General features: G+C 31.3%; 1 protein-coding gene across 1 annotated transcript in view; it reads left to right on the top strand.

Annotated features, from left to right (window-relative positions):
- The window catches only part of LOC119645008 (fringe glycosyltransferase), a 36,124-nt gene extending 18,238 nt beyond the window's left edge, over nucleotides 1–17,886 (top strand). The window contains exons 4-8 of the mRNA XM_038044762.1: nucleotides 5,423–5,471; nucleotides 11,718–11,820; nucleotides 16,190–16,328; nucleotides 17,291–17,465; nucleotides 17,575–17,886. Coding sequence (XP_037900690.1) covers nucleotides 5,423–5,471; nucleotides 11,718–11,820; nucleotides 16,190–16,328; nucleotides 17,291–17,465; nucleotides 17,575–17,810 — 702 coding nt within the window. The 3' untranslated portion in view covers nucleotides 17,811–17,886. The remainder of the gene's footprint in view (nucleotides 1–5,422; nucleotides 5,472–11,717; nucleotides 11,821–16,189; nucleotides 16,329–17,290; nucleotides 17,466–17,574) is intronic.
- The last annotated feature ends 9,811 nt before the right edge of the window (nucleotides 17,887–27,697 follow it).

Raw genomic sequence — 27,697 nt, 5'->3', positions numbered from 1 at the left:
TATATATATATATATATATATATATATATATATATATATATATATATGATATACGTTTAATGGAATCTTCACGGAGCACTGTTAAGTGTTACATACGAGACGACACAATTAGTATACATTTCATTAAGCGGAAACATTATCCATATAAAAAGTAAAGTTTTTCAAACCATACGACATACGACAATTGCGGACTATACCTATGCCTTTTTAATGCATGTTGCTAATTTGTTCGTTAAATAAATTATTATTATTGTTGTTGTTGTTGTTGTTATTGCTGAGTTGTAATGAAAATTGAAAAACAAATTTGTAGAAAAAAAGTTTGAAAAATCGAAACCTTAACCTTTGTTTATAAAACAAAACAAAACAAAATAAAAACAACAACAAAAAATTTAATTAGTTTTATTTATGAAATTAAACTAAAATAAAACAAAACTTTAACATTTGAACACATGCACACGCACACTCGCACTCACACTCACACTCACACGGAAATATAAAATGTCATTAACACTATTTGAAAACTATAAACTCTTACGCGGTTACATTGCAAAGGGTGCACAAGGGTGCATTTCCCTTTTCAAAAAGTCACATATAAACTCTTAGGCCATTACCATTACAACGTCACCTGGCTAACATAAAAATGCATATATATTTCTTAAATGTACAGTGTGCGTGCATGAATTATGTACAATAATTATTTTAGTCGTACACACATTCATATATTTTATTAGTCGGTTAAAATAGTCATTTTGCGGTTATGTCGAGGTTAAGTTTTAGTTTTTTATTATCATTGCTGTTATGTTTCTCTTTTTTCTTATATATATATATATATATATATATTTTTTGTTTTTTAAATACACTTTTAAAAATCAATAAATTTTAATATTTTCCCACCGTTTAGAGCATATTTATAATTTTGAATATGTTTGTAAGGAGAGAGACAGAGACGGAGACAGAGAGAGAGAGAGACAGAGAGAAAAGAAAATAATTTATATTCATTTGAATTATTTCCCCTCCCCCCCCCCGCCAAACAAAAAAATTGAAAAATATCCCTCAGATTTAATTTTCCTTTTTAATATTACTTGAGAAAAATTCCTAAGGGCTGCTCATAAATTCTCATTATTCACGACATTCTTATCGCTGAACAATTTCGCTTTTTCCACACGATTTTCTTACTTTGCTGTCATTTATTTATGAAATAAATTCATTTGGCTAAAGAAAATCATTTACATATGGCGGCGGTTGATACGATTGTTACAGCATCGTTTTTTTTTTTTTTTTTTTTTTTTTCTTTTCGTAAAGCAAAGATATTGGATTGGATTGGCTGCGCTGCGCTGCACTGCGCTGCGTTATTATTATGTTTTAGTAGGAATTCATTTTATTACTGTGACTGCACAGGATAGTTTCAATAGGCATGAATAAGGGTCTATGTCACTTAAACAATGCATTGACATGTTTATGTATTAAATGCATATGTTGCATGATTTTACACTTGTGCTCCTTTGTTTTTTTTTTTTTTGCTTTTTATTTGAGTTTTTCTTAAGAAATTGTGTTTACATGTATAGATGTCTGTATAGATTGGTCTCAAGACTTGACTATCAACTAATGTGAAACAATTAATGTTCGTTACGCTTTAATTATTTTAAATGAAAATAAGTAAAAACTTGTAAACAATCTATTCGAGAGAATTAAATATAACGTCAGAGTACTCAAGTAATTGACATGAACGAAGTGAAAGCATATGTCAACGTCTCGCATAAATCGTTCGAAATATTTACATTAATGTTAATACAAAAGATCTGCAGGAGGAAAATATATAAAAAAAGAAACTTTAATTTTTTTCATATAACAAATTTATCTTTAATTTGGCATAAGTGAGACACTTAATGGCGGCTGGCTTTCAATAACAAAGCAAAAACAAAATGCATAGCTCTTTGCCAAACAATTTGAAACTTTTCTCTTCACATTACTTATTTTTTTACTTGTTTTACTTGTGATTTTTTCCTCCGTCATGTACATCTACGATATCGTTAGCGGTCATCTCTGAAAGAATGACTTTCAATGGCATACATAAGAAAACATAGTTCCGAACAATGTTCATGACTTCAAACGAAAGAATCGAAGCTTTAGGATTCAGACGATTGCAAAAATTTTCTTGATTTCAGATCTGAGTCGAGAATTTGTCTTTCGTACATTTAAGCCTTGGTTTTAAGATAATTGCGATAATCTTGAAATTTAAACTTTTTTCATTGACTTCTTTACTTAGGCAGTTAGATACTAAACTATCAATGATTTTCAATGTCGAAAAGTGTTCTTTTGATTTGATAGCTTAAACCGTTATTACCAATTTTGGCCCATTGATTTTGATTAACTTTTTTTGAAAAAGGAAATATCCTTGTGTCTTATTATCGTTTGTAGACTCGGCTTAAAAACAGCACGAACGTCACTCTACCAGCCAAAAAAAAAAAAGGGAAAGGACTTTGAAAATGTTCGTAAGGACATGATTCCTTAGTAAATAAGAAATTTTTTTGCAAAAACATTAGAAATAGAGCTAACCCAACGAACGAACCTTCAAACTGTTGACGCTTTGATAAGTAATATCTTACAAGTTATGGCCAAACTATGGGTCGCTAGGTGCGGACAAGTCCTGGAAAATTTTCTCAAACGAATCCAATCCTGTCAGCTGGCCCGTGGAGGACAAAATATTTTTTGAAAGAAAAATTTGATTCAAATTTTACTCAGATTGCACATATTTTCGGGATCACAAAATGAATAGCCCCGCATATACGCATTCTGTTCCTTCATTTCTTCCTTACACATCTGAATGTATAATTGTTTCATTCATTCATACAATTCATGTGTATTGTGTATTAATGACCAAGAAGTTGAAAGTTGTGGAATTCTGCATCCGTCTACATGTGACTGTCCGCCCGTATGTGATCGCGCGTCTGCCTGCGGCAATCATTTTCTTGGTCGGAAAAGTAAAACGACGCGAAGCTTTTCCAAAAGCTCTTGTCCTTGCATCAAAGCACGTCACTGTACTCAACTTCATCATCAAAATATCTCAACACTTGCGACCTGTAGCTTGAACACAAATTTTCGTAGGCAGACATAAGGTGGACAGATAAGCTTAGCTGGATTTAGGAAATGATTCTGCATTAATCGTTATAATAAAAGGTAGGTCTACCTTAAGCCCTTCTACGTGTTACACCGAACTTGGTATACTCTGTACTACAAGTGATGTAGGTCACATACCACAAGTGATGTAGGGTATAAAAAAAAAAATAAATAAATAAAAGAAAACATTATTACAATAGCCACCTCCGTATGACCTCAAAAGAACTATGTGAGAAGATATAATAAAAAGGTATTTTGAGTTTCTCATAGCTATATATATATGTATAAATGTTTGTGTCAACGATTAATTAAATGTGCAACAGTTAAGAAAAGTTGTTTTTTTTTTTTGCTGGTTTTCGTTAGTAATTCCGCTAGTAGAGCAGAATTGCAATTAAATTGACCCAATTTTTCCATTTGTCATTCATTGTACAAATTTCATATCGCCGAAGCGATTTGCGAATCGTCCGGTAGCAGATATTTGAAACCTTTGATCAATTTTCATGTTGTCGATGATTAATTACATTACTGATTACGACAAAATGTAGTAAAAATTGAAATTGAAACATAACAAAGATTAAACAATTGACAGAAAAGCCAATAAAAAAGAAACAGAATGAAAAAGAAAAGCAACTATCTGTCAATACATTCCCATGCAAACGTATGTAAAAAAATGTTAACATTTTCATGTGTACGGTTATGTATGAATACCTGGTGCATGCATTGACTGTTGGTTGCTCTTTCGGCAACAGTTGCAACCTGAACGGCTGAGCTAAGTGAATGGCTGAAGGAAATCTTGCATTTTTTTTTCTTTTTCTTTTTCTTTTTCTTTCCTAACTTACCATAGATGTGCATAGTCATACAGACGTAAGTGCGCACACGTTGATTCATAGTTGTTATAGTAGTTGGTTAAACTTAAATAAAGTTGTCAAATCTATTTATATGCTGAAGTCGAACATACATACACTGCCGAATAATGCTAAAGTATAAGCGTAATATTGGAACGAATTCATGAATTGATTCATTAATCTTTTCAAAATCATCAACCATCTCTGTTCTCTTATCGCTCAACTCTCACGATATGCGAACTGCGAAACCGCTTTTCAAATTTCTCAAATTAAAATACATACGCAATAAAGGCCCTTTAAAGAGTAATTGGAAGCTTTCACGAATTTGCCCATTCCCCATAAAACTGGTATGCAATCTATGTACCTGATTAGACGCTTTAAAGTTGTTGAACTCGCACCACTACATATGGAAATTGTGATTCTCGCAGTTGATATACAAGAAAATTTATCATTAATTGCGGCAGTCGTTCGAACAGAGATCAGATTAACACAAATCGTATCCTATATCTAACTGTATCAAGAGACAAGAGGCAAGAGAATATCTCTTTCTCATCATTTGAGAAAATTGATCGCATCACGTTCGATGAGAATGTAAATGTAAAGTTTGCCCCTTTGAAGAGAATCATAATTGAAGCCTTGCAAACCCTAGATTCCGAAATTTTTCATTTAGCTTGTCATAAGCATTGTTATCGTCATCATCATCATCATCATCATCACGAACGAAAGAGAAATCTTCGCGTAGAAATGTGCACTCAGTGTAGAGTTCCAACTGCCATACCTACTCACCGCTTGAGCACATAAAAAAGGTTCCTGTGATATAAGCAAAAAAAAAAAACAAAAAAAATATCAAAAGTGCCGAACGTTTTCAAAACATGAAGTGCATGAAGTGCAAGTATTTACGACTTGTTAAAATATTTTAAGCGACACAACAGCATCAGCTGGTTTTTTATTTTTTTAATTTTTATACACAATTTAAATAAATAACATTTTGAGTCTGTGCGATCAGCCTCCAAGTGGATCGCTTAGACAAATTCAATTTTCCCTTTTCCTCTCTTTCCACCCTTTTTTCCCGAAATACTTATTTTAGTTTTGCCCGATAATGTATTGTAAAAAAGAAAAATGCATATATATATATATATATATATATTTGCTTTCTTGTCTTTAGAGAAATATCTATTCATCAAATTGTACTATATTTGGTATCATAGACAAAACTGTCGTCATTTTTACTTAGCTCGTTGATTATTATGTCAGTTAGTTTTCCAGGGAAACAAATGTGAGCTTAACCAGCACAACATGCACTACGTATACACGCTTTCCTAGATCTTTATTTGAATAACATTGCAATTTTGCAATTTTTTGTTTTTTGTTTTTTTCTCTTTAATTTTCTTTTAATTTTTATATTTCGGTTTTCTATTTTATTTTTTATTTACCTTTTTGCTTTATTTTATTTTTTGCAGACTTGGTTTTTTACGGATACAAATGATCCATATTTTGAAGAGAAGACAAGTAAGTAAAGATAATTAAAAACCTTATAAAGAAATGCAAAGTGTACACATTAATTGACAAAGGCAAAGCATGTATTTGCACATATGCAAAATTAAAATTCCGATCAAGTCAGCGCTGAACAGAAACAATTGCTTTTCTCCTTCCAAATATTAAATCGAAATACAAATGAATTTACATCACATCGTAAACAAGCAAAAAGGATTAGAGCGGAACGCGCCCCCTCCCTAATATACCTTGCACAGCTATTTATAAAAGTTTTCAAAATACGGACAGCATCCAAGTTTCAAACCGTTTTTAATAGCCTTCGCGCTGGGAACAAAAGACGTCCATGTACAAAATTTCAAAAAAATATCTAAAAACTTTGAAGGAAAACAAGACGGACAGACAAGGTTTGATCTCAAGTCCTTCTGAATGCTACATACATTCGCACAAACTTAATATACCATTGTAGCACAAATGTGTAGGGTAGAGTATGAAAATTGAGAAAAAAAAAAATTTATAAAATAAAAATAAAATCATGCTTTAAATCCGTTTCGATAGTGATGCCTCGAAATAGGGCTAATGAACTAAATGTTTTGCTACTTGATAGAACCTGGTCTTGAACCGTAAGCCATTTCTAAAGAAAAACTTTTAAATCAAAACGATTGGGTTATACTCGGTTTTTCTAATTGCAAGTATTATCCTCTCCGTCCTTATAAGGCCATCGCACAATCCTATTTGCACATTGTACCAATTATGGTGCAGTTCCAACAGAAATTCCAGAGCATATCTGAGAAAGAAATTCAATGGAAATGATGACAATAATCCTAAATAGGCTACTAAAGCACGGTATGGTTTTAAGGTCCTATCAAAAAAGCGAACCGACAAAACAATATTGTTTTCATTTTAGCGGTCACACCTTGTTCAAGAATTTATCCAAATATCCTTTTTTCTTATTTTTTAATTTTTTTTTTTTTTTTTATGCTTTCGATGCCACGTTCAGCCATAGATAAAACGTTTGTAGTAATTGAACTGAATTGAACTGAACTGAAACTTTATATCGTCTATGTTATGGAACTGAATTGAACGATCAGTTTTTCAATTACTCGGTAGTTCAGAGTACGACACGTTCATACACCGACCATTTTTCCTCCGAATCATTTAAAGTACGAATCGTTAAGGATTCGCCTAAAGCTCGTTATACATTTTTTCATTACTTCATCTTGGATATTACAACTGCATGGCACGAGTGTTAGCCCTTGAAGGGGAAACCCACAATACGTTATTGAAGGTAACAGAAAGGAAGACGTAATTAAATGCTTTATTGAAGAGCAATAAATAATTTTCCGCAGAAACACACAAAATATTTCATAGCAAATGCAAGTATTTAGCGACGAAAATATTGCATGAGATTAAACACAAAAAACGAAAATGAATGAATGAAATTAGACAGGGATCGCCAGCTGACTGTCTTTAGATAATTGACTTCTTTCTTTAAAGATAATAAAAAAAAAAAATAAAATAAAAAAAATTAGTGATGAAAATGCATGTAAATCATAGGTGATGATCGCACGATCATAAATTCAATCCACAGTTGATTTTTCGATTTCTCAAATATCAATCATAAGCAATAACTCTATCGATGAAGAACTATTGTGCGTTTGTCTTACAACTGGGCAAAGACAATTAACTCGTCCGTAGAATAAATCTCTTAATGTCCGAATGTATGAAAATTGATTTAGTTATCCTCAATGGGCAAGAACAACGCTGTATGACGCAACACCTTTAAAGCAATTTCAGTTAACCTCATTAAGATTCAAATATTTCAGATTTATTGATTTAATTTTTTTTTCTTCTCTCTTTCGAATATCCTTTCGAAAGCCGAATTAATAATAAAACAAAAAGCGAAAAATTCTGTTTAAAAAGACAGAAAGAAAAAAACTCATTTTGAAAAATATTTCAATTAAAATACACGAAAATACAATAAATACTGAGCAGCGACGGCGTCTAAAAAAGAGGGGGAAAAAAAAACGCACAAAAACGACAAGAACTTAAGCTGTTAAAAAGGATCGTAACCGAATATTTTATTTTGTTTCTTGTTCTTTAATGAATTTTTATGCGATATTCACAAATTTTAATGTATATCGGAACGGGTCAAAAAACAAAAAACCGAAGAAAATAAACATCAAGAATAGCAACAACAATATTGCATTTACACATATACAAAATTTAAATTATACTCTTTATACATACGCATACTAAGGTACACTAAAAGAGACAACAACATATATATATGTATATATATATATATATATATATATGTATATATATATACACACCCACACAAACGTAAAAAAAAAATAAAAAAAATACCGCACTAAGTAACCCAACAGTTTGTTATCAAACGTGCGCGGTCATGGGAATAATCATTTAATATATCTGCCACAGTAAGCGGGCGTTAGCAGCAACCGCAAGTTGAACTAATAGCAATCGTCTTAGATGTTGTTGGTTAATGGTTGTTGTTATTGTTATATTATTGTGTTTTGCTCGTATACAAGTAGCAATGAATGAAGCTTTAAACTTAGCTTAGAGTTTTTTTTTTTTTTTTTTTTTCCACCAAAAATAAGACTAAAAACTTAAAAAGCAAAAAAAAATAATAAAAATAACAAGAAAATAAAAATGAAAATAAAAACAAAATCTACCGAAATAATTGCCTACAATGCCGTTGTGGAGGTGGCGGTAGTAGCAGAATTTGTATAATGTGTGTGCCTGACTATGTGTGTAAAAGTTACTCAAAATGCGTTCAATAGCCAGAGAGCTTGGAATATTGGTTAACAGCATGGCTTGGCACAAAAAAAAAAAAAAAAAAAAAAAAAAAAAAAAAGAAGCAAATAAGCCTTTATTTCTTTTGCACAACAGTGGCCAGAATTAGGCGGTCAAGTAGGCGGAGCAGTTTGATGTGAAACTAAATTGGAATTTTTCCTACATTCAGGTTTACATACATGCAAACGCAAAATTCATTTATGTCCGTATGTAGGTATGAAGCAAAACAAAAACGTAAAAAATAGCAAATTAGTTTGGTATTAAGGCCACGTTGGCAGGTATGTAGAGGCTAAGCTGCTTTTTTCCTTTTTTTTTCTCTCTTTTTTTTTGTTTTTTATTTTTATTTTTATTTTATTTCATTTTATTTATTTATTTTTATTTTTTTTTTTTTCGCTTAGGCCGATGCCAAGTATGATAGAAAGCAATTACTGTGTGTGTGTGCGTGTGTGTGTGTGTGTGTGTGCGTGTGCGTATGCTCTTTGATGAATAACTATAGAGGAGAGCTTCTAAAAAGAAATATCCGTGCAAAATGAGATAAAACTCATTAAAAAGTAACAAGGGAGAGTCAATGCTATACCCGGCTAAGGTCGAATCTTGAATAACCTTTATTCGTAGAGATAAACTTGCGAAATGGGCACAAAACCTGCATTAACGACTGCTTGGCGTTTAACAAGTTGCAAAAACACTTTGATCTCGATCAACCGGACGATAATATTTTTAAATCATAACATATATGTAATAAGCAAGCGGTTAAATATACGCGTGCTTATATATGAAGCGATTGATTTGCCGAAACTACCTATAATTTCCTCTGTCTACACTAAGCTGTTATTTATGCAAAACATATTTACATTTTTGTTTTGTTGTCTTTTCTTTTTGATTTTGCATTAACATCGAAACTGATTCTTGTCTTTGTTCATAAATTGGTTTTTCATTGTTGTTGTTATTTTTCTATTCTTTTATACTTTATAAATTTTGATTTATATCCACATGTCCGAATTTTATGGCTGTCAAATGAAGTTCATCAGACATAAAAATCTCATAAAAAAAAAAAAAAAAAAACCTAAATAATTAAATGGGAAATATTTCATAAGTTTAGCTCCATTTTGCTATATTTTGCCTTGCAATCTTTTATATATATGTATGTAAATGTGAATACTGTACGGAATAATTAAAAACCGATTAAATGAAAATAAAAAGATGAAAGAAAAAAATGTTCGTTCGCCTCTTTTCAGCGGACGGTTAGATTTAGTTGGATCTTATCCCATCCAAAATTCGTAGTGAGGACATCTAACAGGGATATGTAAATGCTACTCTACCCACACATCCTATTGGACTCAAAATCTCTTCTATAATGAGATTATATAAGAAACAGATCCCATAAGATGTTCCAGTTTTCTTTTATCCTATGAGAAATGTTTTTTTTTTGTACCCACCACTGTAAGATGGGGTTGGACTCATTTTCTATTCTCCCATAACGTATGCAACAACCAAGAGAAAAGCTATATTCTTCATAAGCGTGAAATTCCGTGTTGATTAGCCATGTCTGTCCGTCTGTCCGTCTATGTAATGTGTATTGTTGGCACTCTCTTGGTCGCAAAAATGAATATATCGACTTCAGATTTGGTGGAAATATTGGAACTTGCCGCACGCAAGTTGGTATTGATAATGAGCCAAATCGATCAAAGCCGAAGCGTGCAGTGGAGGCTAAACTAAATGCAACTCTGTTTTTTTTTTAAATTTTTGGATTTTTGCTGAATTTTTCCACATTTACTTTACGAAACACTCTACTCTTTAGGTCCTTAGGTCCAGCTATGCGCGCGCAAAGTCAAAGTCGATTAATAAGATTTTATTTTTTTCACTTTTTTGAGGATTTATGCTTTATCTTATCATAAGGCAAACAGGACCGAATGTTTAAGACTACTTTGTATATGCCTCAAATGAAGATGTATTACCTGCTTAAAAATGGGTTAACTCTAAAATGAATATCGTAGTTAAAGCGATTTGATGGATTAAGCGATATGGGTAACAAATAAAAGAAATGATGGATGCGTATACGAGAGATTCGGTCCTTGTCGCATAGAATTTTCTTACCTGTTATTGTTGGTGTTGAAGCTGCATCGGTGATGAATAGAATAATATTTGATGTAAAAACTTTTGTTCGCAAGGTGAGGACGTTGAGTTTGCCTAATTATCAAAGGTGACATTTAAGGAAAGGTTTTGTGTTATTAACTTGATTTATAGATGGATACCCATTTAAATTGCACTGATATAGAAAATATAAATTTTAGAAATGCGAAGCGATCATAGTAATAGTAAGATAAAAATTATTATTAAATATTTTACGTTGAATCTTAGCCTTAAGCTTGATCTTAAATTATTATCTTAGTAGGGGAGTAGTTTCACTTCTCCCGTCCTCTATAGATTTCGATGATATACATTTATTTACACAAGCTCGAAATCTGAAACCAATTATTTTTTTTACTTATTTTTTTCTTCGTTTCGCTTTCCTTATGCATTCATTGTATATGAAAATGGAAGAAAAAGAAAAAAAAGAAAAAAATGAAAAGATAATAAGCAAGAAACACAGTAAAGAAATCCTTTATTGTCGCATTTTTTGAAAGCCGTCATCGAACACACACACAACATGACTACTGGAATTTTGATTAGGACGAAAAAGCATAAACTGTGTAAATTTCTTTTAAAAGACTTTTCGTTTTCGTTAGTTGTTGTTGTTGTTGTTGTTGTATTTTTTCTTTTTTCCTTTCTGATCATAATAGCAGCGACAAGAGTGTGCTGGACATTCGATTAGCTTTGATTGTATATGTATCGAGTTTGTGTTTAGTCATGATTACGGGAGAATATTATATTGAAAGGTTTACATATTTTTCTTGTTTATCATTTTGTGGTCACTTAAATTTTTTTTAATATGTGTTGTGATGTCATTCTCAGAGGCGATTGTCTGGCGATAAAGCGATTTAAAATATTTCAATAATGTTTAGCTCATTAGAGGCGCACCTACAAGCATACCTATATACGACCGTATCTCTCCCTCTCGTTAAGCCTCTTAATTAATGTTTTCAATTTCATTTTAATGCGTAATGTTTTTGTGGATTTTAAATACTATTTAAGCAGCAATAATAGAGTGAAAGAAATTTAAAACCTTTGCTTGATAAGCGGGCAGACAAAGGGACAGACTCATAATGATTGAAACTCGACGAAAGGAATTTTAATGAATAATTATTTTATTTATTTATTTATTTATTTTTATTTTTATTTTTTTTTTTTTGTATAAAATATTAATGTGATTATGTATGTATGTGTGTGCATGTCATTTTTTGAGCTCTTAATACAGATTCCTTTTAACCTAAATAATTATCTTTACATAGTTTTTTTTTTTTTTTTGTTTTGAAATAAAAGTTTCATATCTTTATTCTCTTACAGATGGTCATCTAATTAACACAAATTGCTCGCAGGGTCATTTTCGCAAGGCCTTATGTTGTAAAATGTCGGCCGAACTCGATGTATTTCTAGAGAGTGGCAAAAAGTAAGTAAGCATATCTACAAAAAAATGTATTTTAATATTATATATATACTGATACTTGACTATTATTAGTAAAAGAAAAAAAAAAAAAAAAGAAACAAAAAAGAAAAAAAAGAAATCCGGTTGCTGATGACCCGCCACCGTATTTTCCACCTGCCTTGCATTCGATGAAAGAATTTTTACTATACGTTGTTTAGTGTCAATTTTGGTTGCTTTTATAATTGTGTGGCCAAACAAGTCCATTTCAATTCATTTGAATTTGTTGTTGTTGTTGTTGTTGTTTTTTTTTTTTTTTTCATTTTTACATTTCAAGTTTTGTTGACATCGACCACAATTTAGAGCGGAACGTAATAAAACGGATGGTCACACGATCATTTTTCGGTGGAAATGTACTTGAAAGACAAAAAAAAAAAAAAAAAAAAAAAAAAACAATTTCATAAGTGTTTTACTTTTATGAACAGTAAATGCTGCATGGTAATCATTTTTTCTGTTCTATACTATTAATATTAACACACGAATATTATACAAGAGCTTAAGTCTAATCAAAAATGTTTTAACTGAAATCTTTTTGAATATTTCAAAATACGAAACGATGCGTATTCAGTTTTTGTAATCATTTCAAATTCTCACATCTTTGTTAATAAGCAAGCATTCTTTTTGTAATGCATTCTCAATTTCATGCTAAACACACACACACATACATACACACTACGCACACGAAATTAAAGAAAAGTTTTTACAGAGAATCATATGATAGTAAAGAGACAGCGTGAAATTTTAAATGCACTACGTCATGAAGTTTTAAATGTTTCACTTAACTTTTAACTTAACTAACTATCGTATCGAAATGCTTAATGGACTTACAAATTTCGAAAGGAAAAAGAAAAGAAAAGACAAGAAAAGAAAAGAAAAATTTTGATAAGACATAGTATCTGTCAGAGATGCCCAGGTGGTGAGTACATGCGATATGATATAAGTAAGAGAGAAGAAAAATAAAGAAATGAATTGCGATTATTGTTTAATTAAAATGAGTCCTGGCATCTAATCAAGTTTTCGTAAAGCCGTATACTTATTCCCGATACTTTCTTCCTTAACAGAAGACACAAACTAGGTTAGGTGCTTAAATGCATACCGATCGTAATGATCGAATGTTTAGGCATTCCTACTCTTCAAAAAATTACCAGAATTAATGAATGAAAGTGGAACTTAGTTCGTCTTGGTTCGCCTTTTTGGGGGGGACAAATTTGAAACCGAGTTTCAACAGACAATAAGTCATCTGTCGAAATCCCTATTAATCGGAAGAAGCAATGTCTGCTGATAACGATGAGCACAGGAATACTGGGTTGAAAAAAGCGAGCAGTGCTCTTGAATGACTTTGACTTGAAAGTGGAGACATCGGATACGGTTAGGAAGATCATTGCTAATTGGTTGTTCAAGAGAGTTATGGTATACAGGTAACTCCTGAACGACCGGGTGAGGGCGCTGAGAAGGATACACGTACACCTGTTGTAGAATTTCATTGATGGACACATCTTTTTTATCGTCATAGAACACTTCCGCCTCGAATCTATTTGTTTATAAGGGCAGCACAGCCACACATTACGCCGATGCTCAACGATATTGATAGTCCTGAACAAGACTTCGTTTATTATGAGCACCTAAGCTTTTCGTTGTATTCGATCTTGTGTTACATATGCGGGCTATACACTAATTTTGGCTGGATATAGACGGTACAAATGGTGCGACTATCGGCCATTGTGAAGTATTTTCGAAACTGGTTTCGAAAGCATGTTCTGTCCAACGAGCATTGTTTTCTATTCTCATACCCAGAACATGAAAGATGAGCGATTCTTCTACGTTGAGACCATCGAAAGAAAGGGTTTATTTATTATTTTTGGTATTAAAGCTTACTCTACCCCATTCAAATATATTTTAATGAGGTCTCGAGTTATTCATTACACAGCGTTTGTTCTGTGTCTCGTTGCTTGGATGAACTCCTACTAAAAGAACACGATTGACACAAGATGCTGACGCCGGCAAACAAGTAGATAGGCTGCTTAATTATGTGCTGGCGGTAGTTAATCGACACCGGAAAAAGAGGGAGGGAAAGTAAAGAGTTTTAGTAGATGTGGACGAATTTCTTTATACTGAAAGCGAACTATATCACGGCTTTGGCATATCGCTTCCGCTTTACGTCTTAATGGCATGAGTCATTGCTGGCAACTTTCCTTAGTTATGGTTCGATAGAGTTTGGAATAAACCATAACATGGCGTGTTCAGGTGATATGTTTGTCCCCGAAAATGGGCCCGCTATGGATATTCAGCATTATCGTCGATATTATTGGTTCATCTACTACTACTGTGTTATGGTTATTTTGGCTTTTGATATCCTAATGCATTTACAATTGAGCAGCGATATCCTTCGAACTAATCAGGAAAAGTAAAAGCCGCTCGCGAATTGGATTTCTTTGTGGCGCAATTCGAAGCTTCAAATAGCTATTCTATAGACTTTTTCGCGTGATAGTTTATATAATACGTATAACTTAAGGGTAGGACTTTCAAATCAAGAAGTCAGAGTTTTATTCAGCACCACACACTGCTCGTTTTTAAAAAATTGGACCGAAATCATTTTTAAAATCAATAAAATTTTAAGTTAACGCAATCTCAGCTATTAGAAGCGTCAGCGAATTATTTTATTTACTGCAACCGCATTTATTATTTAGTCGTAAAAATCGTTTTTAAACTCTCTCCATAAAAATCGTCACGCACCATTAAATACCCTACATTACCCTAAGGTTATTCATATGAAGACTTTTCAAAATAAGGCGTTTTATAGGAAATGATCGGTAAGCTGATCAGATTCGAATCATTTTCAAATTTTGCGATCTGTGGAACAAGAGAAAACATAATAGACAAACGGACAGAGGGACAGACAAGCTTAAATCAATGAGGAGAGTGATTCTTGATTAATCGGCATAATAAGATGCGAATTTATCTGAACAACTTAACTACCCTGGTACCACAAATGTATAAAAAACTTGAAGAAAGAACCATTTTTTTTTTTCAAAAATTTAATTTTTTTTTTTTTTTAAATTTTGTAATTAAACAAATTAATATGAATTATTCTTTAATTATGTATATAAGGCATATGCTGACAGCATCCTTTACGACTTTACTGTCATCATGATTAACACAATGAGAAATTAACTTAAAGCGAAGGTATCGAGTTTCCTTATAATAGGATTTGAGCTGTTTGTCCCTTTTTGTTTTTGTTTTTTTTTTTTTGATTATGATGATGACATTGGTTTTTTAACGCATTTGGTAAAATTGTTTCCTTTTTCCCTTTACTTACTTTTTTTTAAGTATAGGATTAACATAAAACTTTAAGCTTTTTTCAGATATTTTCATTTTAAGGCAAAATCATTTAACCAAACAAAAAAAAAAAAAAAAAAAAAACAAAAAAAAACAAAAAAATATGATGAAAAAAAATATCATTTAACAATTTTTTTTTTTTCCTTTTATTTTGTTTTATTGGAGTCAACACAACAACATATATAAAATATTTCAATTCAATTGGCAGGTAGTGAAGGAGAAGAAGAAGAAGAAGAAGAAAAAATATTAAGTAAAACCTAAAAAATTAATTGAGCGTAAAAGGAAAAAATAACAATAAAAATGAAAAGCAGAATAAAGTTTGTTTGAAATTTTTTTTAAATTGGGGCGAATTTGTGTTACCCACCATACTAAACGTTATATATTCATCGGGTGCTTTTTTCTTTTTTTTTTAAAAGGAAAAATTTGGATCGGCATACGGTGCTCCCCTACTTTTTGGGGATAATATGAAGAAATTTAGGAATTTTCTGAACACACATCACATTCAATATGTTAACTAACTTTTGACCTTTAATACTAAATTTTAATAATGTTTTACCAAGTAAAACATTTCGGCAACTGCCAAGCAGACCAAGCGTCTCGATAATGTGCTCGTCTTTCAGCATATAACTTATCATTCAGGGTATGTTCGCAATTCCTGTAATGCGGGAATGGTCGGGAAGAGGGTGGGTAAGAGAGAGAGAGAGAGAGAGAGAGAGAGAGAGAGAGAGAGAGCGATAAGGTAGATGGTCGCTGTCAGGTGGGCGTGTGCACAATCGGCTAATTGAGCGTTCAGTTGAGCGCTAAGAGTAAAGAAAACTTGACCGTATTGCGATTTGAAGACTTGGTGGTCGCGTTTCTCGCCTACTCGGCTACTCATGTCGTCTAACTATTAAAAAGGGAATAATAAATTTATTTATTATTTAAATTTAAAATTAAATTAAAATTAATTAAGAGTATTCACGACTTTCATATTAATTTATTTATTTTAATTTTTTTGCAGATGGTTTTGTCATTTCGACGATGATAACTACGTTAATGTGCCGCGTTTAGTGAAATTATTGGATGAATATAGTCCTTCGGTTGATTGGTATCTGGGTAAACCGAGCATTTCATCACCTTTAGAGATTCACTTGGACAGTGTAAGTCGAGAGTGTTTAAACTTCATTTTCCTTATTTATTGTAAGCTTCACAAGCGCCTTCACATTTCTTGTATTTGAAATTTAATAAAATTTACAATTATTTCTATTTAGCAGATTGATCGACCGACCGACCGGCCGACTTATTGCATATATATATAAAAAATGTAGGAAAATTTCTTAAATCTAACTAAACTATAAGACTTATTGGGGTCGATTTTTTGCAATTTGCCTTGGAATGAATTTAACATTCTTCGATTTTTTACTTTCCGGGCGCTTGCTTATTCACTCAAGCACGTTACATAGTGCATTTTTTTTTTTTTGCATAAGTTTTTTGAAATATTCATTTAGCCGTGACGTAAGATAAAGGGAAAGAAAACAAATTTGAATTTTGAATAACATGCATGCATGGTCTGGTCCAAGCTTAAAACCTGAAATATTAAACAAAAAAACGCGTATGGGGAGACTTGATGGGATGGGGTCCGCTCCATTTACACATCAAAGTATAATATAATGAAAATTATATGGGCAAAGAGAAGAACATACTTAAACTAATTAAGTGGAAGTAATTAAAGTGTATTCCATCAAAGGTAAAAAGGATTAAATTCGAGCATTTCGAGAGTAAAGAAAGGTATTACATACGCATAATACTTTACTGATGATTTACTAAATTACCGAATAAACGTACTTTACGATGATATTAAATTACTTACTCAAAGGTAACAAACATAATGGGAGAGTGCTCTTGAAGCTTTTAGAATTTTTGCTCATACTTTATACTTGAGGTTCATTAAATATATAGAACGTTTTCAATATGGTTTTTTTTTTTTTTTTTTTTTTTTAAGCGAAGGTTATTGAATAAGGAAAGATTTGTGTTGTGTGTTTTTGTGTTTTTTTTTTTTTTTTTGTTTTTTGCTCCTCTACAACTTATTCATTAAAGGGCATTTTTCTTATTGTCTTTGCAGAAGAATACATCGCTGAATAAGAAAATAACATTTTGGTTTGCGACAGGTGGTGCTGGCTTCTGTTTGAGTAGGGCTTTAACATTGAAAATGTTACCCATAGCAGGTGGTGGTAAATTCATAAGCATAGGAGATAAAATACGATTTCCGGACGATGTTACCATGGGTTTCATTATTGGTAAGTGATTGTCGTTTAATGCAAAAGTCTCAATGTTTATTTTATTTATTTATTTATTTATTTATTTTTTTTTTGCTTGTTATTTTTTTCTCTCGTATATTCCTTTTAGAGCATCTATTAAAAGTTCCATTGACGGTAGTCGATAATTTTCATTCACATTTGGAACCGATGGAATTCATAAGGCCCGACACGTTTCAAGATCAAGTTTCGTTTAGCTACGCCCTTATGAAAAATCAATGGAATGTTATTAAAATTGATGGTTTCGATCTTAAAGCTGATCCTCGTCGCTTCTATTCTTTGCATTGTAAATTGTTTCCTTACTTTAGTTATTGTCCTCACAGATGATTCTCTTTTCTTCTTAAAAATTAAAAATTATTTAATTGTTATGTAAATTTTCTTTAAAATTGTTTCTCCTCTTCTTCTTTTGCACACATATATAATTTTTTTGTTAAGTTTAAACTGTGATTTAGTTTTTAATGTAATATTAGGAAAAAAAGAAAGAAAAAAAAAAAAAAAACTTTATTTTTCTTTTATTAAATTTTTTTATATAACAACGTCTTAATTGAAAATTCCATGCACTTGATATCGTTATTGTCTTCAACTCACATATTTATTTAATGAATTTATTATTAGTTTTATATTATTTTTGCATAAATATAGTTTTTTTTTTTTTCTCTGTTTTTAATTTGTAAAAATAATTATTAGAGAGTTTCGAAATCATTGGCAATGTTAACAACAATTCGATCTTCCATTTTGTTTATGCTGGCCTTAGAGGGCGGCTTAATATTAGCTTCCATATATGCATATGTGTGTATATTGTACACCATATGTTGTATTTATATATGTATGTTTGTTTGTATGGATAATTATTGTAAATCTAGTCTCTTTAAGAGCACATCTAAGTTTATAGGAACAATTCTTTTTTTTTTTGTTTTTTTTTTTTTTTTTTTTTTTTTTTTTTTTTTGTTCGGTACATCACCACCATCCGAAAGATTCAGGGTATAAAAGTCTTGCTATTCTACTTCTAAGAACCGAAGATATATAGTTCACATATTCTCTAAATAAAACTAAAGAGTTTGAGTCAATTTAATTTTAATCGTTCATCAGTCCGTCGCCCTACTAACCGTATTACATTGATTATTTACATTTTTTAAATTAAATTACATTTCGATGAGAATTTATTCGACCACTTCCTAAACCACGTTTCAAAAAGAATACTTTAATATCTTCAGTGGTTATCGATTCAAAAATTCAAGCAATTCATGTAAAATTGCTTTCCTTTTACTATTGTATTAGTGAACATCAACGATTTTCGTATGTTCGCTCTTTAGCGAGTGAGTATCCGAATATTCGCCTAATAGCATTTACAGCGTTCTTATCCTCTATGCTTCTTTTTTTAAATGTTTTCGATTAAAAAAGAGTTCCTACAACAATTGTAAATAATTATTATAAAAAATAGTTTTAATAAAAAAATAGTAATAAAATTTTGCTTTATATGTGTAATATATATAGAAATGACAATAAGTCTTAATATTCATTTAATTGAATGCTTATAGTATATCTGCCTGAAATAGCGGCGATTAGCAAGCTAAACAGGCGCGATTTGCCTTTCGGGGGGGAAGTTCTTGCCGTCTAGTGATGTGTATTCGCGAAAAATCGCAACATTTGAAAATGAGTTCACAACATGCAAAAATATTATTTACGAGTATGTCGGTAAGTGTCGGTAAGCGGATGGATAAAAACTTTCTTAAATGTCAACTTGTAATGGAATTTAAAATGGTAATGTGATGAACGCCCGTTGCACACAGATTTCGGTTTGACAAAAGGCAGTTCGTAATTACAATGGATGACATGTGTGCGTTTAAAGAAAGGCAAACGATCATCATTTATTACGAAATGTTAGAGAAACGAATCGCAAAACGCACTCCATATGTATTGTTTTCCCATAATTCGACTAAAAGTTGAATTATGATTTGATTTCTTTAGCACTTCATAATAATAATAATAATAATAATAATCAAGAAGATCTCTAAAAAACTATATATAAAATATATCTGCATCCGCTATGAAGATTTTAAACAGCGTCAAGCTATATACATATTAATTAATATATAGTAGATGTGTATGTTCATATGTATATAATATCTAAACCAGTCCACTCACTCATAATCTTCACTTTCATTTATGAGTCAGCTTACTAAGAACGGAGGAGAGTCAACAAGAGAAAAAATATTACATATTTTATGTAAGAGAGAGAAAATTGTGAATTATAATTGTGGGCGCACAGTGTGTGTAATGCAAATGCAAAGTAGTTCACACAGTGATGTGGAAAAAAGTCATAACAAAAGATGATGATACTAAATAACTAATTTCGTTTTCAAGCAATTCGAATCCTAGATCTTTTCCCTATATAATCAGATAAATTAAATTGATGTATTTAAGAATTTTTTTTTATTACACTTGCAATTTTTTTTGTTTTTCGCCTTATTTACGTTAATACGAAAAGAAAAAAAAAAAAAAAAAAAAAATACAAAAAACAAAAACGATTTGCACGATTTTCAATAATCTTATATACGAGTATAATAATAGCAAACGTACGTTGGCGGTAGCATATTTTTTACTGTATTATACCTGCATCAAAATATACATCTTTTTATCGTTATACGTACATATATATATATATACATATATATATTTTCCACCTTATTAAGCACAGTGTTCCAATTCTTTCACTGATTGTTCACGGTTGACACGAGTTGAATCCCATTTTAATGAGAGAAGAAAGGAAAAAAAAAAGGCAAATAAGAAAACCGTATGCCTTTCAAAGCGAATCGCAGTTACCCATCAAAACAAAAAAAAAAAAAAAGAAACAAAAAAACAAAAAAAAATGTATATATCACAAAACATTTCTTCAAAAGATTTATTTAATAATAAAACGTAGAAAAATCTTTTGATGAATAGTTACAACAAGAAAATATGCTTAAAATATTGCCTACACTTAGGCAAAACCTTTTTTTCTCCCATAATATATATTGGGATTTTGAAATGCATAAGCAATTTGATAAAGTTGAAAAGTAAAAAAAAAATGGAAAATTCCGATATACCGACGGACAAGCAAACAGATATATGATAAATTGGACTGATCATATTTGATGATTTGTCCATTAAGAATAATTTTTATATAAAAAAAAAAAAAACTCCTCGAAAATTTACTCATAACTTGATGGTGTTATAAATTAAGCAACGATTCTAGTATGCCGTTACGATGATAATGGGTATAAAAAGCATGCGATATAACACAAAAAGAGAAAAAGGGAAAAACGAAAGAATTAGAAAATGAAGAAAAATAATAATAATAGTAATAAAAAGAAGAAAAAACAAAAAAAAAAAAAAAAATGAAAAGACTCATATAGAACGAAGCTGATGACTTGTTAGGAGGAGATATACATGTTAATATGTGCGAAGCGATATGTGTTTAAGCAAAGGTACACTTACTTCCATATCCACATATGCAGAAAATGTAGATAGTGTGTAGATAGTATTTATGCCTTTCTGTTCACACACAGCCTACAGATTCACATTTCATTACTCTTTTGGCCTATTTATAGAATTCTGATGTGAACAGAAATGAATCAACAACGAAAACAACAATGAAAGGTTTTTTTCCTATTCTCATAGATTTTCTTTTTCCTTTTTGAAATTTTTATACCATAATTAAAAGAAGCATTAAGTATTTGAGAAAAGCGAAATTTAAAAATAAAATTTTTCAACTTATGCGAAATTCAAATTATAACTTGGAATAATTTATTTTGGGGTCTTGAGAAATCAATTATTGCTTTGTAAATGAAGGAAAGTTTGTTTTTCGAATCTTGTTTCTGCGCGTTATAAACGTATAAACGAAAAAGCAATTAATTTTTGATACACTATATTATTGGATGGGTGTGGTCAATTTTTTCCATTTTTGTATACAGATGCTATAGCGTCGCCTATAGAATACGCTTTCAAATTTTTGCACATTTATTTGCTATGGTTTATGAGTAATCAGCAAACAAGCAACTTGTCATTCTCAATGAAAAGCAGAGGTGTTCTCAGTGTACGTGGTATTGTAAGCGTGTCCTTAAACCGATTTGGCCCATTTTTAATACCAACTTGCGTGCAAGAAGTTCCACTGTTTTTGCCAAACTTGAAGTCGATAGCTCCATTTTTGCGGCCGGGAGAATGTTTACAACAGACGATCGGAAGGACAGACGGACGTGCGTAAATCAATTTAGAATTTGATGCTGATCAAGAATATATGATGCTTCATTCCTGCGTCGTTACAAACGTTTTGACAAAATGAATATACCCCTCTTGCTTCGGTGATGGGTATAAAAAGACTTACGAAAGATGTCAAAAGGCATGGAAGCTGTTCGCCATATGAGTAACGCGTTTATGCGCCGTAGAATAAGCATCACAATGTCTTATTGATTCGCAGCACTGCCGGAATCGCATGAATTAAAATTTGTATTGCTGCCACCCACGACCCATCCCATTATTAAAATCAGACTCTCAATAACTGTTACAACAAAGGGATACCTTAGCAAAACAGATTCGGATCAAAGGACGAGTTTATTGGCGAAATTGAAATATATTTCGAGAATTTTAACAAATCGTGCTGTGACAAAGGCATCGAAATGAGAGAGACGGATTGAATTCTGCAGTGAAAAATAGAAAATATTTTCTTACTTAGCTGCCGGAAATCTAGTTCCCTACATTTTACTTATATGTATATGATTGTATAGTCTGATGGAAAGTGCCAGGAATTCCTTAGTGAGAAGCTTAGGATGATTAGAATTAGCCAGAATGACTTGAGATAAATCGACCTCTTATTATATCGATCGGTTCAGAATTACTTTCTTTCCTTGTGTTCGCAAATTTTTAAGATATTTTGATGAAATTTAACTTTGGCCCGAACACTACTCTGTAAGAAGAGTCTCCATATGAAACCTTGCTCTGATAAATCGTTATATGAATAAGTAGGCCACATGTCCCACTGTAGTGTTTTCGACTTCTGAATTGCTAGACTTGTTGTGTGAACTCAATACTTATAATAGCGAGAGTTTGCTTTAAGTTCATTGCTTCAAAAGGATTGTTATATACATAATGATTAAAAAAAAAAAAAAAAAAAAAAAAAAAAATGATTTACCAAAATGAAAAGTACAAAGCAATCAGAAAGGACCGTGAATCGATTTGATCAGTCATCAGCGCTGTTCGTTTAGATGATTTTCGACACAAATAAATAAAATTACGGCCGCGCAATCGCTGAAGATTAAACAAAGTGGTTCTGATATTTTCTCATAAAAATATTCTGAAAGGGCAACACAAGAAAAGAAAAGAGAAAAGTTCGATGAACTGAATCTGCCATTAAAAGCCTTCAAGCAGATAATTAAAAAACAAATCAATTAATAAGTTTTTGAAGGGCAGAAGCAACGAAAACAAACACTTTTGGTTTTGTTAACCCAATTCTGTTTCGTAGACTTGTGGGGAAAATAAAACATTTATATAGTGTTTAAGCAAAATGCTCCTAAGAAAAACAAGAGAACGAGTAACGGCAAAGATGATTATTAAAGGTTCTACACCGCGCTACGTCTTATACAATTCTTCATTTTTTTTTCGCGAAAAAATAGACTTTGCTCGTGCATTAAGGGTTAATTTCCTTGAGAATCCTTCCATATAAGTTGGGATATAAAATATATATCTATGTTGTCCAAATTTCGTACAATTGATCTTCAGTTCGAAATACTATTATGAACCAATAATATTCATAATGGACTATTAAAAATTACAACTTTTTGCCATAAAAAGGCTTGGCTTGGTTAGGAACGGTTTTATGGAGGATAATGCATAAATAATTCGCATATTCGATCCGAAATATCTCACATCAATTAAGAATGCAGTCAAGATATTTTTAAAATTTAATAATTTTTTCTTATAAAAGGCTTTTTCAAAATAATCGGTTATATAGATATATGATCGTAAATATAGTCTGGTTCAGTATACGTGCCAGTTTACCAAGTTACTTTGAAATATTGCAAAAATTGCAACCTGCAGCATGAGCAAAATGACAGAAAGATCTATGAACCGACAAATTTTCAAAAGCTTCATAAGAAGTGTTCATGGATTTTACATACATTTGCATAAAGCTACTATAGCAAGTAAAACGCCAAAATTACTGATCTTACTCGGGGATATATTCAGCGCAGGGGGATTCGCCGGATAGAGTTACAGGCAGAGCTTTGGCTTTGCTGATCACTTCGTGAAAGGTGAGTTTATTGCCATTGAAAAAAATTTCAAGTAATGTAAGTGTAAGTAAGTTTTTTAAGCATAAGGGATTTAATTTCGTTTCCAAAATATCATTTAAAAATATCGAATAAATTCTATACTCCTAGTACAATATTTCGAAAATTTTCTTCCTCTTTTTAAGTTATCATGCGAATCTATTGAAGAAGATTTGATTTGTTAACGTGATTCTATTTCTATTCCACATATCTTTATACCCATCATCGAAGGATGAGGAGTATATTCATTTTGTCAAAACGTTTGTAACGACCAGAAAGAAGCATCAGCGACCCCGCAAATTATATATATTGTATAATCTCGATCAGCATCAAATTCTAAATTGATTTAAGCACGTCCGTCTGTCCTTCTGATCGTCTGTTGTAAACATTCTCCCGGCCGCAAAAATGGAGCTATCGACTTCAAGTTTGGCAAAAACAGTGGAACTTCTTGCACGCAAGTTGGTATTAAAAATGGGCCAAATCGGTTTAAGGACACACTTACAATACCACGTACACTGAGAACACCTCTGCTTTTCATTGAGAATAACAAATTGCTTGTTTGCTCTTTACTCATAAACCATAGCAAATAAATGTGCAAAAATTTGAAAGCGTATTCTATGGGCGACGCTATAGCATCTGTATACAAAAATGGAAAAAATTGACCACACCCATCCAATAATATAGTGTATCAAAATTTAATTGTTTTCCCAATACAGAAACAGAAATTTCAAAATCTCTACATAAAGTATATAAATGCTCGGCTAGTTTCAAATTTGGTATCCACCTAAACATGTTTACCGGTTCGCCTGTCCATCTGGATGTTTGCGTAACTTTGTAGTAGTTGTGATGAGCATTCTTTAGCGAAAATAAAGATATCGCCTGAAAATTTGCAAAAGAATTTGGAATTGACCTAAACTTTTCAAAAGACGCGTCTACAACGCCGATGTGCCTATACGTTAAAAATGTTTATTTTGAAAATGGAAGAAATCAGCTGAGCCCGTACCAAATTATAGAATATGAAAATTTTTTTTCTTTGACTTGGGTGATGGGTATACAAGATTCGGTCCCGATCGAATTTAATTTTCTTACTAGTTATATATGTATGGCACAGCATTTTTAATTAAAATTTTTTTTGGGGGTAAAAGAAGAAACTAAACTTCATCGTTATTACCTTAAAAATGTATGTTTGGTATCGAATTGAAAGTTATGGGTGAAAGTTGATTTTAAAACTTACATGCGCAGTTTTCTCTAAGAGATATTTAAAGTATTGATAAAAAGATATTAAATATTTTGTAAGCATATTTTTAGGAAATTATTTTATTTTATTTTATTAAACTTTGCATTCATTCAAGGACCAAAAAGGAAATAATTTTAAATTGGAAAAATTTCACATTTTATCTTTACGAAATGCGACAAACACATATACAAGGTGAGGAAGCGAGAAAGATAGAAAGAGAGTAAGAGAGTAAGAGTGAGAGAGATATGCCCATCGGAATATATCTATATTGTGTTATTGCGAAGAAATAACGTCAAAAGGAAATCGTCTTTCAAATCTTCAGCTTGAGAGAGATAAATCGAATAAATTTGTAAATCGAAATATGTCGGTACCAATGCAGTTATTGTTTACACACATGGACACCTGTATATATATTTTTTTAGTAAACATTTATACAATGAATTGTATAAAATGTAAAATAAATTCCGTTCGCAATCAAATTGATATCGTCTATGCATGTATGGGCATGTATGCATATATGCATGTATGTTTGGCTAGTAAGGATATCACAATAATAAATTTCTATTTCTCTGATACGGAAAAATAAAATTCCAATAAACAGACTAGAAAGACACAAATCAACAAATAATCAAGCAAACAAACAAACGAAACAAACGAATGATATCTTTTCAATAACTGACACTCAGCCAAATAAAATAGTACGCATATATGTATGCATATGTATGCAAATAATCATATCTATGCTTATATATATGCACATACACACATGAATGTGCGTGTTTGTCTGCAAGTGTTAAATTTGTTGAATCAACCAGTTGAACTGAACCGAATTGAATTGTATTGAATCGTATTTATTAAATTGAGAGATATGGGTCAATCACACTGTGTGTCCACATAAATATCTTATGTATTTATTTGTTTTGTATTCGAAGATAGACAAACAGTTATTGAGTTATCTTTGCCCGAACAATAACAGTTCTCTGTACACATTCATACATTTATACATATATATATACGATAAATCAATAGCTGATAACATACATATAACATATAATAGCATAGCAATAATGCATTATATGAAATGTTATTCAGTTACGGATTTTCTTAAATATTAAAAATTCATTTGAAAATTATAAAAATTACTTACTGCAAAATGCAATGAAATGCAACAAAACCAAAAATATGTAACTATGAGAACATTGACAATATATTTGAATTTATAGAGCGCAGTCAGTCCTTATGTCATAATAAGGCTTTGCATTCTTCTTTAATGCATTTTCATTTATTTCTATAAGGATTAAAGACAAAGCATATTTTTTGTCACTTTTAATATAAATTTCGAATTACTTTTCTCATCGAACGGTAAATTAAGATTACCAGCTAATTTGTACGATCAAAAAGTCGCATTATTCTCAAGTATCAATGTTTATTTATTATACTATATCGAAGCATATGCATTGGCTGACTTTTTACCTGCATATGCGTCATGCGTCTTAGCCTTTACAAAATTTAACTCTACACGTCACACGTAGAAGGGATTAGTTTTAACAAAAATGATGCAATTATATTTTGCTTGCACTATAAGGATCTTAGAAAAACACTATAAACCAGTTAGCCAATATACTCGTCATTTTGGGAGGTGTTTGGGGCAAGTGACGTGGTCCTGCTGATAATAAATGTCGTTCACAATTATACCAAACAATTTAAGGCCAAAAAAGAAAAAGGTAGGTCAATATTCCTTGGTAAAGTATTCATTCGTCTCCATTTGCAAGTCGAACGTCTATCCTATAATCCTTCCTGATTGATTATAGCCAGAAAAAAAAAAAAAGAAGAAGAAGAAGAAAGCAAAAAACTTCAATAATTCTAAAAAAGAAATTTGAATTAATTATGCTACGGCGTGCGGCCGACCTTTTCCATGTAAAGGGGCGTCCACGTTGCCATTTTGTTTTAATATCATTATTTTATTAATTTTCCTTTGAAAATACGCTAGAGTACACGATTATTACCACAAGCCCAGTGAGAAGTCCTCTTCCCTATCTTCGGTTTGCCTGCTATTGATGATGTTTTATTTTGAGGAAAAACAAGAAGAAGAAAAACATAATTCACGAATTAGGTCGCTTTTAAATACTTCTACTACTAATATGAAATTCAAAATTTGTATCAACTTATCAAGTGATGTAACGATAATTATTTAATTAGGCATAAAAATTTATTTTAATAAAGTTTCCTATCAATTCTTCAATATTTATTAATATTAAAAGCTTTAAATAGGTTATGCGCATGTATCGCATGTATCTAATTTATTTTTAGACATTTAAAAATTTGTTTTAAAAAGGATAAGACATGTAAGCGTTTGCAGTCACGTTATGAACCTACTCTTCTCTTCTACACTTTTTTGCTCTTAGATACATCGATTCCTTTATATAAATTTTAATATACTCATACATATCGGAATACATTTTACATATCGGAATTTACTCTTCGCTCTCGCGGACGAGTAATATACATGTTTTAATAAAAATTCAAAATAATCGAAAATAATGTGGCAAACGTATAACAAGCAAAATTAAAAATAAAAAAAATAAAAAAAACACATTAAACAAGTAATCACTAAAATAAATAAATAAATAATAATATTATATAACAAATCTAATCTCAACTTAACCAAGGCCCAGCCA

Source organism: Glossina fuscipes, unplaced genomic scaffold, assembly GCF_014805625.2.
Source record: "Glossina fuscipes isolate IAEA_lab_2018 unplaced genomic scaffold, Yale_Gfus_2 1, whole genome shotgun sequence".
NCBI lineage: Eukaryota > Metazoa > Arthropoda > Insecta > Diptera > Glossinidae > Glossina > Glossina fuscipes.
Note: the sequence above shows the minus strand (reverse complement) of the source record. Positions and strands in the feature narration are given on the sequence as shown.